At 44.0% G+C, this 17,316-nt stretch overlaps 1 protein-coding gene across 1 annotated transcript; it reads right to left on the bottom strand.

The window, feature by feature from the left end:
* Positions 1–9,349: 9,349 nt before the first annotated feature.
* On the bottom strand, positions 9,350–12,251 carry LOC123115313 (proteasome subunit beta type-7-B). The gene is made up of 8 exons (XM_044536500.1): positions 12,049–12,251; positions 11,597–11,738; positions 11,005–11,146; positions 10,729–10,895; positions 10,544–10,648; positions 10,292–10,390; positions 9,739–9,829; positions 9,350–9,655 (listed from the first exon to the last, which is right to left on the bottom strand). Exons 2-8 carry the CDS (start codon positions 11,735–11,737, stop codon positions 9,582–9,584), a joined length of 819 nt encoding a protein of 272 aa, XP_044392435.1. The 5' UTR covers position 11,738; positions 12,049–12,251; the 3' UTR covers positions 9,350–9,581.
* Positions 12,252–17,316: the final 5,065 nt, after the last annotated feature.

Raw genomic sequence — 17,316 nt, 5'->3', positions numbered from 1 at the left:
GCTCCAGCGTCTTAAGTTCGTAACCGGACCACTGTGGTGTTGCATAGAAACCAATTTAGGACATTGCCTACATATCCGGAAGGTTTGTGAAAGTGGAACAGGGCTTTTCTTTGTTTTCCGAACGGCTGAAAATAGAGCTGGTTACTAAATTTCTGGATTTTGTGGAAGACCTTGTGTAGCCCAAAGAAAGTAATGCTCAAGGCACTGCCAAAACACTCTAGATAACTTTATTGTCATTGGATGTTGAACTTCTAAATAATCAATAAAAGGTTGTCTGCATCACTCGATGCAGAGGCTGAGGGGTACCCCCTATTTCCGAACAAAAAAATTGCCCTCATATTCTGTTATTTTCTTGTGAATAAATGGAAATGTTATCAAGGCGTTTTTTCTCCCATATTTGGAGAACGTTGGCAATGTAAATTAACAGAGTTAACAAAGAGGCATGATTTTTTTTTCTTTTGCAATGGGTTCGAACAAATACCGAATTCTTGGTCATTGACCAACCAAATGGTAGAATACATTTTAGACGCAAACACATATCTTCGTTGGAGTTGGTAGAATAATGTAGGGTAAGAAAACATTCATTTCTCAAATATTGCTTCGACTCTAAAACTACGCAAATAATCGCCAAACCTCAAAACTAGTTAAAAAAAATGCGCTCCTCAGACCATTACAAAAGCGGTTTTGAGACTATTTCAAAGTAGTCTGACTTGATGTGGTCCCCATATACCTCCACCACACATCATCACGACACCTCCAACTTAAGAAACAGAGGATCAATTTAAAAAATTAAAGCTTCTCCAAAGTTAAAAAACAACTTTCTCATGATTTTGAAATTAATAGACAAACCCAAAATCAGAACACTAAGGAAAAGATTATTTTGAAATCATGTTAATTCTGAAGAAAAAACTCTCTTAGTTCCGTTGTCCCAACATTTCTATAATAAATAAACAAAACGCATTTTGTAGCTTTTTGGATGATGTGGAGGTGATCTAACTGACACATTCTCATAGGAGTTCATGAATAAGAAAAATACAGGATTCAAATGTCACAACATTATGTATATACAAAAACAGGACCACATATATTACAGAGAATAGCCCTTTTGACGCCCGAAGAAGAAAATGCAGGAATGTTTGACATTGGATGTTATAATGTCATGCTTGATTTGATAGAGAAACAAAAGGATTTCCCACAAAAAATAGAGAGACGAAGAGATGGTACGAAGAAGGAAGATGTATTGACACTTTCAAAGAAGTTATGTTATAGCTCATGATTTGTTTGCTCCAAATATTTAATAAAAAATATCATGTGAAATTTATTTGGTCCAATCCTATGATATCTTTTCAAGCTGGGCTAACCCCTTTCCATTGCTTGCATATGAAAACACAAAGTCCGTTATGAAACACAGAAGACGGGAAAGAAGGGGAAGGCGAGTTGTTGCATTAATAAGAGACCCGCAAGAGGATAGTGCTCAAACATCTTCTATAGGGAAAAAACCTATTATCATCTAATAACCGAGTTTAACAAGGGTAGGATAAATAAAATCATATGTGATAAGAGCAAGTCCATCCTATGATCTAAGGGCCCATTTTGGTTTACATGATTTTTAAATTAGTCGAATAGAAAAAGTAAACGATTAGGGTGCCCTGCTCGCTCCAATACATAGAAATTTTTCATAAGGTCTCACCTAATGTTAAGAACCTTAAGGAATCATATGAATATATACACAATCCTAAGGAATCTATTACTACTATTCCTGTGAAATTAATGCTTAAACATATGGGGGAAATGACATGATGGAAATCTCGTAGGAATCCTCCAAAAATTCTCCAAAGCGAATGAGCCCTAAGGGTAGAAATAAGATTTTATCTAGGATCCAAATTCTCTTCTATCCCTTCAAATTTCCTTTGTTACAAGTGTTGATGGTCACAGTTCAATCATAAAGTGTCGAGATAGAAAAAGTAAATGATTAGGGTGCCCAGCCCACTCCAATCCATAGGGATTTTCCATAAGGTCCCACGCTCACCTTTTTTTTACGAAAATGCTAACAGCGTTCATTAAAGGGTACGTAGAATTTGTAAAGGATTTCATTACAACTCCTCATGTGTCGTCCCTGCGCGGCGACTGGGGGGAACCCTAGCGCCGCCGCATCCTCGTCCCTCCCCCGACCTCTCCTCCTCACCGCCGCCGGGCTCTCCTCCTCACCGCCGCCGGGCAAAGCCCGGCGGCGTCGGCGGCGGCGGGATCTCTTCTCCCACAGCTCGCTGAATCTGGCGCGGGCGGATTGCGGCGGTGGTTGGTGGCGCGCTGGAGGCGGGGCGCGTCGGCGCGGGCTTGGGGGTGACGGCAGTTTTCCCTGGTGTGCGTGGGAGTCCGCTCAGGGCGCGCGGTCGCGGCCCTCGGCAAGCGGTGGCGGGCGCTGGGCTCTCGGCAGCGCTCCGACATGCGCAGGCGGCAGTGGTCCCTGTGTGCGGTCAGCGGCTCCGTCTCTGACCCGGACGGCGCGGGGGATGGCGGCGGCCCGGCGTGGCCGGGATCTGATGCGGTGGTGCCGGCGGCTCGCTGATCTGCCGGTGCTCAGGGTTCTGCCTGGTGGTGCTGTTGGTGACGGCGACCCGTGCACGAGAGTTGGATCCCTTCGAACTGATCCGGGTGAAAACTTGCCTTCGGCGTCTGCTAAGGCCGGCGATGGCGGCGCTATCTGTGTCGTTCCCTTCTTGAAGGCATCGTCGTGGAGAAGTTCAAGGCCACTCTCTGATACTTCTATGGGAAACTCTATATCGGATGATTGGATGACGGCGACGCTCTGGTGCCGTTCCTCCTTTGGGGCGTCATTCTTGGAGGTACACACGTGATCGAGGGACCAGAAAATGGATTCTTTGGTGGAGCGGTGCTTTATCCTACACACTGATGGCGACGAATCTTGACGGCGTGGCGCGATGCAGATTCGGACTTCGTTGTGGAGGATGGACTCGCGCAGGAGGACGACGCTGTCGGGCGTCATGGTGGCGTCGATGACAGAGAGACCTCACATGGTACATGCAACAGTACAGCTCTGAAGATGGATTGGTGGCAGGTGGCTGCGGCGGCCTCATTCCCGGCAGGCATCCTGATTGAGGAGTGCGCCGGACTGGTAGGTGCCCCATACCCGGCAGGCGTCCTGGTTGGGACCTCAGGCCTTAGATGTTTGAGAGAATTCCTCATTTGGCCCTTCCTTAAAATTTGCTTCCCTATTTGGCCCAAAATAAAATTTCTTCCCTATTTGACACCTCAAGTATTTTTTGTTCCTTATATGACACTTTTGTACATTTTAGACACTAATTGTGTTAACTGTGAGGTGAAAAGACCATTTTCCCCTTAATGCATTTTGTAACTATCTTGGATGAAGTAAAAGAGCAATCAATTCATCCATGTTTTAGGGATGTTCAAAGGATGTTGCACATGTATATGTAATGCTTCAATATTTTGTCTTACGTAATCTGGCCTGTGTGTGTAAAAGCCGTACAAAACATCCATAGAATTTGTACTAGCATATTTTGATTAGTACTTCATCATGTTCTGAAGCACAGCATTACACAGTCACATACCACTAAATCCTCTAATTAGCACTTCATCCTGAAATTAGCACTGCTACTTGTATACCGTGAGAAAAGGCAATGAAGATATTAATGAGGGCGACAAGCTCCCGTGTCCCGTGGCAATCAGTCGGCGTCTCCTGTTCTCGCGTGCGTGTGTATCTAGTTGTGCCATCGATCTACTAGTCGGCGACTTGTACTTAGTACTACGTGCAAGTGCATCTAGTGCAAATCGATCCAGCTGCTTAAGTACTTGTATGCGAGTCTCCCGATTGGCAGCCGGAAAATAATCAGCCGCTGCTAGCTCGTACTGCATCTCGTCGGAAAGTACTCGTCTATATTACAAGCTACGTCTTGTCCAAAACTACATCCATCTCGCTGGAAAATATATGGCACTGTACTTATTTGCAAAAAAAGTAAGTAATCATAGATATGCTAGTACAAGTTTTATGGATATATTGTACGTCTTTTACACACATGTACCAGTTTACCTAATAAACAAAATATTAAAGAATACATATACATGCGCAACATCTATTGAACATCCCTTAAACAGGTGAACTGATTGCTTTTTAACTACATCCAAGATAGTTACATAATGCATTAGGAGCAAAATGGTCTTTTCATGTCACACTTAACCTGTTACTGCCTAAAATGGACGGAAGTGTCATATAAGGAATGAAAATTATTTTAGGTGTCAAATAGGGAAGAAAAATTTATTTTGGGCCAAATAGGGAAGCAAAATTTAAGGAAGGGCCAAATAAAGAATTCTCTCTAGATGTTTAGGTTTGGCTGTGATGTCTGTTTGGTATTAGGCTCAGATTATCTGCGCCCCTTCATCAATTGGATATGTGTAGCGACAGTTATTACTTAGACGGTGGCTTTAGTCTTGCTGTTGTATGGTTTTGTAAGGTCTTGTGAGAATAATTAATAAAGTGACCGTATGCATCCCCAGATGCAGAGGCCTGGGGTCATCCTTCCTTTTTTTAAAAAAAAAGAAGGATACGTAGAAGAAAGGGGATTCCAGGTTATACACTTTGAGTAGAAGTGCAGTAGTCGAACACCAGGCACCAAAAACGAAGCCCTACTAGGTTAATCTGGAGCGCATAGCCTTATGCCAGAGCCCCATGTCGAAGTTCCTAATTTAGAGCAGGACCTGCACCGGCGTGCAGCTTGGGTTCCTTCCACGTGTTCCACCGTACAAGGGGAGGCAATTCTGTAGGAGCCGCACAAAATAGTTTTTTTGTTATTAAGAGTAGGTCTGTTCCTGTATTGTGGTTATTGTGCTTGGAATGGAGATACAGAATCACATATGCATACAGTGTTATACTTAAATCCTGACTGTTTTGTGATAAGCATACATAGAAAATGATGCTTGGGTTAGTTCCCACACACGTAAAGAGTGTCAGATCCTTAAAAAAAAACACTTGTCGAGATCCCTAATCTGCGGCTGCTCAACATCGCCTTGCGAACGAGATGGCCTTAGTTCAATTGACGAGGAGCCTTGGTGAGAGTTCACCATTGGCAGTCTTCCATGCCATCACTAGATCCATCCAATAGACCAGCAATGTCAACTAGGAAATATTATAATGTGTGAGTAATTATCATGCCGTGAATGCTGGTCACTTGTAAAACTCTAAGGCCTTTTTTAGTTTGTAGGAATTTTATGGGAATCTCATATGATAGAATTTGTATAGGAAAATTCCTTTAGAGCCCTTTGGTTTGTAGGAATAGAATTCTATTTCTATGGAGGAATTCGTCCTATCCTTTACATTTCATAGAAAAATAAACATTAACCTAGACTCAATGAAAAAATCCTAAGATGTGAACCAAAGGGCATTTTTTTTCATATTCCTCTTCATTGGATCAGATACATGTCATCTCATTTTCTATGATTGTTCTATTCCTATGATTTTCCTACCCTATGAATCAAATGAGGCCTAACTTCTCCTTATTTGATAGATGAGGCAAATCTTATGGCTTCGCTTCAAAAAACAGATCCATCCACTGAGCATGAAAACTCTACTCTATTCTAGATGGATTAGTGGCTTTCAGAAGGTCGCAGCTACCAAGTGGCGCCACACTTCTTCGCCTACATCCACGCGTGAGCCGCTCGATCCCACACAACCAGGGAAGTTTGGGAGATGGCTTGTGCCTATGGGGAGACGTTTGCCCGCACATCCACGTTGATGCACGTTGTGAGTTTTTTCACATGGAGCTGGCAGACACTATTTTGCTTCAATATGACTCGTAAATGCTCTAGGATGGACGTTGGAAGCGACGAGGATCCCCTGACGTACGGTAGGGTGCCGTTCCATCACTGGCATGTCGGCCCGGCTGGAACTTGGCCCACCTGACAACGGCCCAACGGCAGATGTCGTACGTCAGAGGAGCTCTCTCCCGTTGGAAGGTGACTGTTGCTTCTCATCTCTGGACGGCCTACTGGGCTCTTTTTGGTGGACGTGTAGTAGCAGCAAGAGCAGATAAAGTTTCGCACTCACGTGCACCCATGACATGCAAGATGTTCGCTTGGTTAGCGCTGCAGGATAGGTGATGAACTTCCCCGCAAAAAATATGGGTGATGAATTGTACCCCTTCCTAGGCTTGCCCCTTCTAACGATGTTTTGTTGTAATGGGGGTCTTCCAAGATTTCATACAAGTCACGAGTACACTTTGGACGCGATGAAACGATGTGGTCTTCAAGAGGATCCCCTCTATACAAGTGCGGTGTTGCAGTGCATCGATGATGAGGGTATCAACTAGAGTACCGCATCTCTGTTTAGTGTAAAGCAGCTTTGCTTCTATGCTCATGCTAGGTCTTTGCGAAAAATCTCATGGCTTTCCCATATTTTCTGAATATTTTTTTAACACGGTACAATTTCGAGTTATTTAGCTAAAACCATCATACTTGGGGCTAGGGTAACAACCTGGTACCACATTTAAGCCAGGGCAAAAAAAAACACCAGCAATGCGCCTAATGTGTAACGCGGAGTACTGATGCTGGATTTGATCGTGAAAACAGCAAAACTGATAGGTGGGGCCCACCCTTCAGGCTAATGTGGCATCCCTATGTGGACAATTTTTTGAGTTGGACGAGGGTCCCACCTGCCAATGACTCAAGTGTTTATCTTTTTTTCACTTTTTCTTTTTATTTCTCTTTCCATTTTCTCATGGGCATTTCAACGAACAGGCTATGGGCGTGTCATCAGTGGCACCACGCCCAGGCGATGTCGCGCCGTAACGCACCGGGGGAGCCGGCCGATGCATTCGCAGCAAGGAGACGCTCGGGCGGCGCCCATGGTGGTCTTCTCTGGTTGTCAAGGCGACGATGGGCTCGGGCGCAGAGGACGCCGACGTGGTACCAGTAGGCCGGTGGCGGACTCGCGACCGCGGCCAGAGATGCCCTCCACGGCGCATGCCAGCACAGGTGCACAGGACGGGCTCATCGTCGCCGGACACGCAGGGTGCCGATGGTGGCGCTACCAGCAGATCAACACCCAACTCGACGAGGAGGCACGGGGCACCGACATGCGCGCACGCCGCGACGTGTCTGCGGGTGTTCCAGCGCAGCCAACTGCATCTCCAAGACCTGAGACCATGTCGGTTAGCTTCACATCAGTCTTCTTGGCTTCCCTATCAAAGGAATCAAAGCAGAAGGCTTCAAATCAACGACGCCCTTGTCTTCTTCTCCACCTCAGGTGACGCTCGGCAGAGCGTCGATATCCTCTACCAGCGAGCGCTGCTCGTTTACCTCTTCTTCCCTGGGCCCCAAGTGGAGCCAAACAAGCTGCCAGCAGGATGGCAGGTAGTTGTGGCGGTCGGGCACCTCGCCGGGGTTGGGCTCCAGCGACGACGCGAGATATGGCTATGGTCAGTTTTTTTCTTTCTTTCTTTTTGACAGGAAGAAGAGAGAGGAGAAGAAGAGATGCATCGACAGGTACGGCCTTGGGCCACCTCAGCGAAATATCCACATAGGCAGGCCACGTCAGCCTGACAAGTGGGGTCAATTTATCGGTTTCGCTATTTTTGCGGGCAAATAAGATAATCGGTGCTCTGCGTTACACATTAGGCGCATTCTTGGTGGTTTTTTGTGCCTTGACTTGAATGTGGTACTAAGTTGTTACCCTAGTCCCAAGTGTGGTGGTTTTGTGGAAATAACTCTACAATTTCGAATGCTTATATACACGCACAAACACTCATCCTTATAAATGCACGCACACCCTATCCACATGAGCGCCTCCGAGATACAAAACCGCACAACATCTTGATATTGATGAAATCACCACAGGCGTCTCGTAGTCGATGGAAACATCTCCTCATTTTCTTATTGCATTAATAACATTTAAACTCTCCAACATTTTCCTCATTTTCTTGCATTTCTTAAGCAACTTGGGCTAGATGTAACCTACTCTTGGGCAATGAAGAAAGGCCGCCGATACAAACGTTGTTACAAGGCTACTCCGTTTGTAAATATAAGTTTGTTTAGAGATTTCAATATGGACTACACACAAATGTATATAAACATGTTTTAGAGTGTAAGTTCATTCATTTTGTTTCAAATGTAGTTCATATTGCAATCTTTAAAAAAAACTTATATTTAGAAAGAAAGGGAGTATAAATTTATTTGTAAAAGCCATTCACACTGTTCTGTAATCACCCCAGATGCTAAGACAACCCATCTCCAGGGCAACAGAAGTCCTGATGGTTACTGCCACATGTTTTTGTGGTGTTATATATAGCATCTAGCGCATTAAGAGCATCTTCAACGGCAACCTGTAAATTGACTCTCACGTCCGTTCGCAAACAGGAGGGCCAGTCCGCGGACACGGAAGCGGGAGGACGTCATTCAACCGTAGCCGCATACATCCGACCTTTTGGTTTTTTCCTAGTTCGCGCGATCAAGTAGCCGCATGTAAAGAGTACAGACGTTTAAATAGCCGCATGCAACACTAGTTTAAATTTTAAAAAGTTCAAATATTACATCCCAACATTGTTGTCCCCTTTCACCGCCCACTGATACTCAATCAGATCTTCCTTCAGCTGCTCGTGAGTTGGTCGCTGCCGAATCTATTGATGCATTTGAATGAACTCCTCAAATGTGGCTGAATTCTGGTCTGGAAGTTGGATACGATCACCCATGTTCTCAAATTCCAGAGCTGCGGCAGCATCGTCACTCTCATCGTCGACGATCATGTTGTGCATGATCACATAACATGTCATCACCTCCCACAAGGTTTTCGGATCCCATTGTTTAGCAAGTCCAAGAAGAACTGCAAAGCGGGCCAAATGCTCTCTCAACATATTGCTCGTATATGTACTCCAAATCGAAATGCATTGCTAAAAAGAAGAAGAGACAACTGTAGAGGATGGTACCTTGCGGGGCGGTCCGAGGAGAAGAGGTTGAACAGCGCCGGAGGAGAAGAAAACACAGATTTCCGGCAAGGGTATGGCATGGTGGTGGAGCAAGAGCGACCGCACAAGAGAAATGAGAGAAAATGGGAAGAATTTAGTAACGGGTCCGGGAAGGGTTTTCGGTGAGCCTGGGGTGTCGGATTCATATATTTCGAATGTCCCAACTACCGCAAAGCTCTCCCACTAGTCTCCGTTTCATAGGAGAAATCGCGTCCAGACTTATCTCCATTTCATGGGAGAAATCACGTCCAGACCGCCCTGTGGACCGATACGACGGATACCAAACAGCACGGTACGGTTGCAGGTCCGCCTTGGACATGCCCTTAACAATCGATTATACAACCCCATAATAGCCAATCTTCAGGAACTGAGTGACAGTACAATGGCATTATGAATCTCCCACACAATGACTTTTAGATTCATAGACGACAACACCAGAGCCCGTTGACAGTTTAACATAAAGGTCTGCATTAAATCCAGCAAGTACAACAAAATACATCCATTTTTCCGTTCTAGCACCCACGATGAGAAAAAAGAAGAAATGGCGCAAATTCTTAGCATGACTGCTTGCCTGAACGTAAGCACACAAGATCACTCTTCCATTGCATCACTATCAGCGACCTCTGGCTTCAGCTTCAGCTGCGTGATGTTTGTAGACAACACCTCTGCAAACAAGAGAAGGGATATCAAAATTCACAACGTCAAGCATCACTATGTATGTATCCTGTGACATTAATCAGTCACTTACCGGTATGCCCCTTGTTGAAGCTGTATCCCTTCGAGCTGACAAAAGTCCTTGGGTTTGGTAACTCGTGGTTTCTCAAGTACTCTGTGTTCCCCTGGAATTATTAACAAGAAACTAGATTAGCAAAGCAGTGAGGCTAAAAAATGCACACTATCAGTTCCAACTAAAATGATAATAGTATATTCTGGCACTTCAATCAATACTAATGCATTCAACTAGTACTTTCTGAATACAATAGGTAGCGACACCTGCCCTTAATTACTGAAGCAACTGTGTATCCCCTGCTAGTTACATACCCTGTCATCTTATAATTTTCCCAAAAACTCTAGCACATGGTGGAAGAAACTATGAAGTGGCATAGATAATTATGTTGAGAATTTGACTTGCTAGAATTTGCAATGAGAAATGTGTGTCAGACATGTGCAATGAAGGACCAAAACAGGAAATAGGTTGGATGATCATTATATAAACATCGAACATTTTGGCCGCGTTTGCAAACACTTCTAATAGTGTTTGTCATCTCAGGTAACAGAACAAAAGTTACATAATTACATACCTTAGTTATCACACAAACATCCACATTGCTGCCACTTCCCAAGTCATTGAAGATACCAGCACGGATTGCCTCGGCTACAAGTGCAATTCCTTCCTCCCTCTGCAGGATAAAAGTAATCGGTTAGTACATATAGTTACAAAAAATGATACACAAAGGACAAGCACTGTGATCTGCTAAAGCAAAGACACCTCCCGTGCAATACTAAGATATCCACATAGTCAAGTGCACGAACTGTTGCGTTTGTTCACTTACTGTGAGGCCTTCTCTGTACTTCGACTCAAACACTGACATTGCAGCAAGGGATCCAGAACCCATCGTGGCAAAAGGAAGAGTATCGGTGGAGCCATGCGGATAAACCTGGGGATTCAAAAGTTATCAAAACTAGCCTGAATATCTCTTATCAGAAGACCGTCAAACAATTATACTCAGTTACTCACAGTGTGCAGATGTGGTCCAGTGACATCCACTCCGCCAAGAACAAGAGCAGCACTGACATGACCTTGGTAGTTAAAAAGATGTGTCTTCAGTAGTGTAAGAGCGGTTACAACTCTTGACTCACGGCTAGTAGCATAACGGTGAAGTTGTAGCTGGGAGCTGACCATATCTGGAGTGAAAGCACATATCATGACGTTTGTGTGATAGATTCTGAGAAAAATACAAGGACACAAATGAAGATTGATTTGGTTTCTTTCTGTCAGTAACTTCTTTCTTACCTGTCACAGCCTCTGTGTCAGCAGCAGTTCCAGCACCACAGCAATATATGTTTGGTGCCATAAAATGAATTTTCTCGCAGTTCTTATCAGCAACTATAGGACCCTCGGTTGCCCTTGTGTCTGCCCCAAGAACAACTCCATCCTAAATACAAGTTCATCAACCATTTGTTTTCAGTAATTTATTCATGGAAACCACAAAATGATGAGGCCATATGGCTCGATTCTCCATACATTGTCAGTTACTAAGAACTACTGTGAGGGTCAGAGCTTTGTAAACAGGGATTGGCATGCAAGCTTCCATTACTTTTCGTCAAAACATACTCACATTACTCTAAAACGAAATATTAAACATCGACAAGACATGGGCAAGTGCTGCAACATAAGGTAAACAGATAATCCGAATGAATTTCTCCCAGTGTCTGTCTAATTGGAAAGAGTGTTGTCGTCAAGAAAACCTTAGGCGGTAGCTAGTAACATGAGATACTAAACTGACCCTCTGTTTCCACCCATATATATAGTTTTCATATCTCAACCGTGAATCGTGTGGCACAAAGCACCAAAAGCGAGTAAGTGGAGAAGAGCAGTGGCTCACCGCAAACACGAGGCCGACGATGGTAGTTCCGGTCTTCCTGAACCCGGGCATCTTGAGGCCATTCTTCTCCAGCATGGCGTTCCTGCGGCACAGGTCGAAGCTGAAGCCGCCCTTGGTAGGGAGTTCCATCGATCCGGCCATCCTGCGCCCACGAACACCAGCAAACAGAAAACAAATCAAGATCGCGCCGAACCAGTCGCACCGAATCACCAGCAACCCGCGCCGTATCCCCGCTCCCCTGACCTAGGTTTCACACTACTGCCACAGTCGTCCCCGATCTAGCGCGCAACGGGCCGAAACGAGACTAATCGGTAGGGGAAATCGCGACCCCGGAAACCCTAGAAACCCTTCTGGCGGCGATTTATTTGCGGCGGCGCAAGGGCGAACTGAGCTCGCAGAAGCGCACGTACTGAGCGATCGAGTGGCGGCAGCATCGGGGGCGGGGGTCGTACCTGATCTCGGATCGTGAGTGAGTCGGAGATGAGGAGGGGGAGCAGCTTGCTTCGTGTTCCTGTGCTTCGAGTTTCTTTTTGCGCTTCGGTAGGGGTATTTTCAGGAGTTGGAGTTGGATTGGGGGAGAAGAAAGGAAGGGACGGCGGCGCCAATATTCGTGCTGGGCTGGATGGAGATGGAATTGTTGTTATCGGAGTCATAAATGTCCGGCCCATATAATGTCGGCCCAATGGACCGTCGCACGTGGGCCTTTATGAGAGGGCAGTAGTTTGTTTTCTAGAGATAAGAGAGGGATCCGGCTTGCCTGCTCCCTTCCTATGCTCCCATCCGTACTCCCACTTCATTCTACGGCTGTTTTTTTTCCTTTTCTTTTTTTAATCTAATCATCTCCCCCCCTGATTTTAAGGGGGTGGGGCCGTGCCTTATTTTGTTTCAATCAAAACAAGCCACGTACACGGGAGCACGGATGGGCACACGACGGAGGAGCAGGCAAGTCTCGTCCATAAGAGAGGGCGGGAGAGCTCCTCCTCGGCGCCTATAGCGCCAGGAGAGAAAGTTGGCGCTCACGCGCGCGTTAAGTGGGCCGTGGCCCATTAAGCGCTTCTCTTTTCCGCTTGCTCTGGTCTTCGCTCGCTCGCGCGTTCGCTCGCTGACTAGGCTCGTCGCTCTTTGTTCAGGTCTTCGTGGTTGACTGGCCTCCTGTAGACTCTCTGAAAATATATTTTTCAAAAAAAAATCAAAGAAAGATCGCAAAAAATAAAAACGTTCACCAAATTTGAAGAAAGTTGGCAAATTTGGAAAAGGTTCATCAATTTTTAAGAAATTTCACGAATTAAATAAATTGATTGATTTTGAAGAAAAGTTCACAAATTTGAAGAAAACTTCATCGAATTTGAAAAAATAGTTCTGCGAAGTTGAAAAATAGTTCACCGAGTTTGAGAAAAAGTTCAACGAGTTTAAGAAAAGTTCATCGAGTTCGAGAAATTTTTTATCGAGTTTGAAAAAACTTCATTGAATTTGAGAAAAAAAATCATCGAGTTTCAAAACAGTTCATCGAGGATGAAAATAGTTCATCGAGTTTCAAAAAAGTTCATGAATTTAAAAAAAATTCACCAAATTTGAAATATAAAGTTCATCAAATTTGAGAAAGTTCATCGATTTATGCATCGAACCAGGAAGAAAGAAAAAAGAAAAAGGAAAGAAGAAAAAGGGAAATGGAAAAAGCGAAATGGAAAAAGCGAAAGTACAAGGAATAAAAGAAGGAGAAAGATGAACGTAATCAAATCAGGCTAGGTGGCGCGTTGGTGAGTGCATCGTGCGACGGAACAGGAGGGAGGTTGGCTGTTCGAGTCCCTGTGCGCCCGCTTTTCTTTTGCCTTGCGTTTTCACAAACAGAAAAAGGTAAAAGGGCCGGCCCATTATAGCATAAATGAGAGATTGTGGGGTGTGCGCCCTGTACCAACAAGCCTATATTGGGCGCTTAAGGCGCCAAATAGGATTTGGCAGAGGGCGGTAGTAAGCATTTGGTTTTTCTCGCGGCAGATCCTATTTGGTGTCCGCGTGCGTCCAATAGTCGCAGCTACCGAAATCACTAATTGATGACTAGTAAGCGTGCACGTGCAACACACGTCTCTGCAGTGCCATGCCGGGGCGACAACCCCAAAAGCGTACCGATTGAGTGAGCAAGGTGTGTTGGAGGAGTGGACGTCAGGGCGGCAGCCGTGAGAGCTTTGCAACTTCGACAACATGGACCGTATCGTGTGGGTTGCAACTAACGCAGGCGTGTGGAATGCTTGTCTCTTCATCGCCGCGGGAGAGTGCCTCATGACTTCTTTCCAGCAGGTGATGGAAGGGTGGTTTGTTATGCAGAGTGCCCCAGCTAGTGTGTGTTTGTGTTAAACCCGGGCATGGGCAACCCGGCCCGAGCCCGGCCCAAAAAACCCGGGCCGGGCCGGGCTCGGGCTCGGGCTTTGTTTTGCAGCCCGAAAGATAGTTCGGGCCGGGCTCGAGCTTCACTTTTCCTGTATTTCGGGCCGGGCTTTCGGGCTTCGGGCCGGGCTTGCACGTGCGTGTACTAGAAAATAGCATTCGGGCCGGGCTTTCGGGCTTCGGGCTTGACTTCGGGCCGGGCTCGGGCTTGAAAATATGGAGTATTTCGAGCTTCGGGCCGGGCTCGGGCTTGAGAAATGAAGGTCGGGCTTTTACAAGCCCGGCCCGAAACCCGGCCCGGCCCGACGTTTGCCCAGGTTTAGTTTGTGTGGTTGGTATTTGTTGTGTCATTCGGCAGCACATTGTTGAGAGTGGTGCTTACGGTGTTCTGGAGCGGGCTTGGCCCTTTTATTAACTGGACAATCTTCTGCTTAATTAATGAAACGTCAAAGCTTTTGCTTCGTGTTTCAATTTACTTGTACTCTACTCAATTACTCAACTAAAATTCAGATATATCTAATGTGTTTTTCTATCAATAAACACAAAAGGATAACACTCATGTGTGTTTTGAAAATCCACCCAAGATAAAATCGAAATTAAGAAGCAAGACCATAGAGAAATAGACCTACAAAGTACAATTTCATATACTTACAAATTCATGACATCCTTCTGTCAATTTTCAGTGAATCATGTTCGTAACTTTAATCCAAATTCATTGCCAAGCCTTTGAAATAATATAAAGGAATCATCTACTGAACTGATGGTTATACATCATGCCAAATTCTAGATCAAACCATCAATAACACCAGAGGAATAATCCTATAATCTGGCTTCAAATAAGAGCATCCGCTGAATTTAGTTACATTTTTATACTAACCCAAACAGTATAAGTGAAGATAGAAGGAAAATGTTATTTCTGAATTTAAACATATTTACATGCTATACTTTATTTGATATAAAGAGAGGAAATATACAACATGAGATGGAGTAGTGGAGTGGAGCGCCCGTCAATCTATCATAGGCAAGTGAATGATGTGGTGTCTGTTATTCACTGGTGGCAAAAAGGGAAGCGGTGGCCTTGCCCAAACGAAGGAGATGCCCGCCTCCCCTGGGAGCCCTCCCGTTCGATGCTCGCTGTGTCAAACAGTCGAGGAATTGCACAGGGCGCTCCAATCTTGCACGCGACCAGATCTCCAAATAGTCGAGAAATCGCATAGGGTAACTTGTTAGTATATCAACAAAGAAACTAATGAGGCTACACCAACTCTGCCCTCCTGTAGCAAACGTGCAAGCTTACACCAGTGCAAATGTTATTCACATATTACTATGATTTCACATTAAAAATATAGAGACAAGGCCCTAAACATGCATGATATAAACATCCGAAAGTTGGTTCCGCCCCACAAGCTCGGACAATTTAAAGAAGGAACATTACCTTCTTATGCAAACCTTGTGGAGACCTTTGTATATTTAATGCTTTCTTCGATGAATATGCTTAATCATTGTTCGCTGGATGCAATCTTCTGCTTTTATTTTCAATCTGATCAGGTGGAAGTTGTCGGACCATATATTCAAAATCTCCTGCTGCTTCTTTAGCAATTATAACCTTCAAGGTGGACGATCAACAATTCAAATCAGTCAACTGCAGTAACTTCAACAGAATTGACGAAACAAACAACATAAATGAAGTAAAATAGCTAGAGTCACACACAGAAAAATCAGGGAAGAACACCTTTAGGTAAAATCTCTACAGTTGAGAGGAAAGGCCCCACAAAACATTGAAAGTTGCAAATTAGCAGAGCATGTAGAATCATGTTTTATATTGCCTGAGAAACACAACAGCCATACATCTTTTAAGAAATATCAGTTAGATTGTAAACAGAGTACCTTGCTAGTTGCAAAGCCTCCTTCAGTACCATCTTTATACTATTATTTATTAAGGCTCCCTAATTTAATTATCCTAATAGAACAGCTCGTCATTGTAGGCATAATATGTTCATAAATTAGAAAAAGAACAATATTAGAGATGAGTAATATGTCCTAATATAATAAGGTGGATTGGCATGTAGGGAAAACAAACATATATTGTCCCTCCAAGACATCTCTGCACACACATTCTTGATGCTTTTTCCAGTGGGATGAATATACTATGTGTAGACATACAGAAATTATTATCGCCTTCCAACCACCGGCATGTAAAAATACAAAGCAATAACTCGTTTGCAATAACAAGTACAGCCTTGATCCTGAGCCCATAGTTATTTAGCATCGCCAACAATTTGCAATAACAAGTACAGCCTTGATCATGTCGTATTTTTATTAGAACGTCATTTCAATTTGAAGGAGGTAATCATACGCAGCATGTACAACAGATAGTACTGGGGGCTACCAACTTATAAGCATTACACTAACCGTCACTGTTCAATCAATTATTAAGCTAAGAGTGTATCATGAACTCGCGAAGTGTTGACAAAGGGTGTTACGGGACAATCAGAGGTTCCCAGTCTTTGGTTTTGTCTATCTTTTCACTGCTGATCAACATCTCAGTTTAGTCAAATTCTTCCTTTTGAAGTCATGGGACATGCTGAGCAAATCATTCCAATTAATTTGCTTTTTTGAGAATCTATTCATTAGCATTAGAGATGAAAACTACTTCTGATCGCATTTCGCAAAATAAAAAGGGGAAGGACTCAAAGCTGTTGTGATTAGATCTCAATCTCTGGAAGAGTTTATCTGACAACCTGCAGAAAACTACAAAATCTGAAACATAATTACTCAGTGACCGTGAGCCAATGCATTTTTACAAAAAGAAAAAAATATAAGCAAAACATACCTGAGAGGAAGAGTATCACTTACCATGCAAAAGCTGCTCTTATTGGCAATGAATATGGCTCTAGGTCCAAAACAGATGTGTAATCTCCACTTTGTTTATATGAAAGGTTTCGGCTTATTAAATTTACAGTACTAAAAAGACAATCACATCATGCAGAATCCATAGAGTAAAGGTTTCTGGAAAGAATGTAGGCCAATTTTATAACAAGAGCAATAGCATCAGCGGGAAACTACACTGTTATTTTCTTACTCTCTTTTATGTAGTGTTTAAAATTCATTTAGAGAAAGCACACCAACAATACTTCACTGGATCAGCTAGTAAGAAACCCTTACAATCCTTGTAGCATGAAGACCATATTCTTAAAATAAATAGGGAATGATATGATATATTGCTCTGGATTTGTCAACAGAAGAAACAATATGGAGCAGGAAATGTTAACTATCACAACTACGTATGTCGGTAGCAAACATTGATATGAAATAGATGTCTACTGTCCAACATTTGG

This window comes from Triticum aestivum, chromosome 1B (assembly GCF_018294505.1).
Source record: "Triticum aestivum cultivar Chinese Spring chromosome 1B, IWGSC CS RefSeq v2.1, whole genome shotgun sequence".
NCBI lineage: Eukaryota > Viridiplantae > Streptophyta > Magnoliopsida > Poales > Poaceae > Triticum > Triticum aestivum.
The sequence above is the reverse complement of the archived record's forward strand: the minus strand, read 5'-3'. Positions and strand labels throughout refer to the sequence as shown.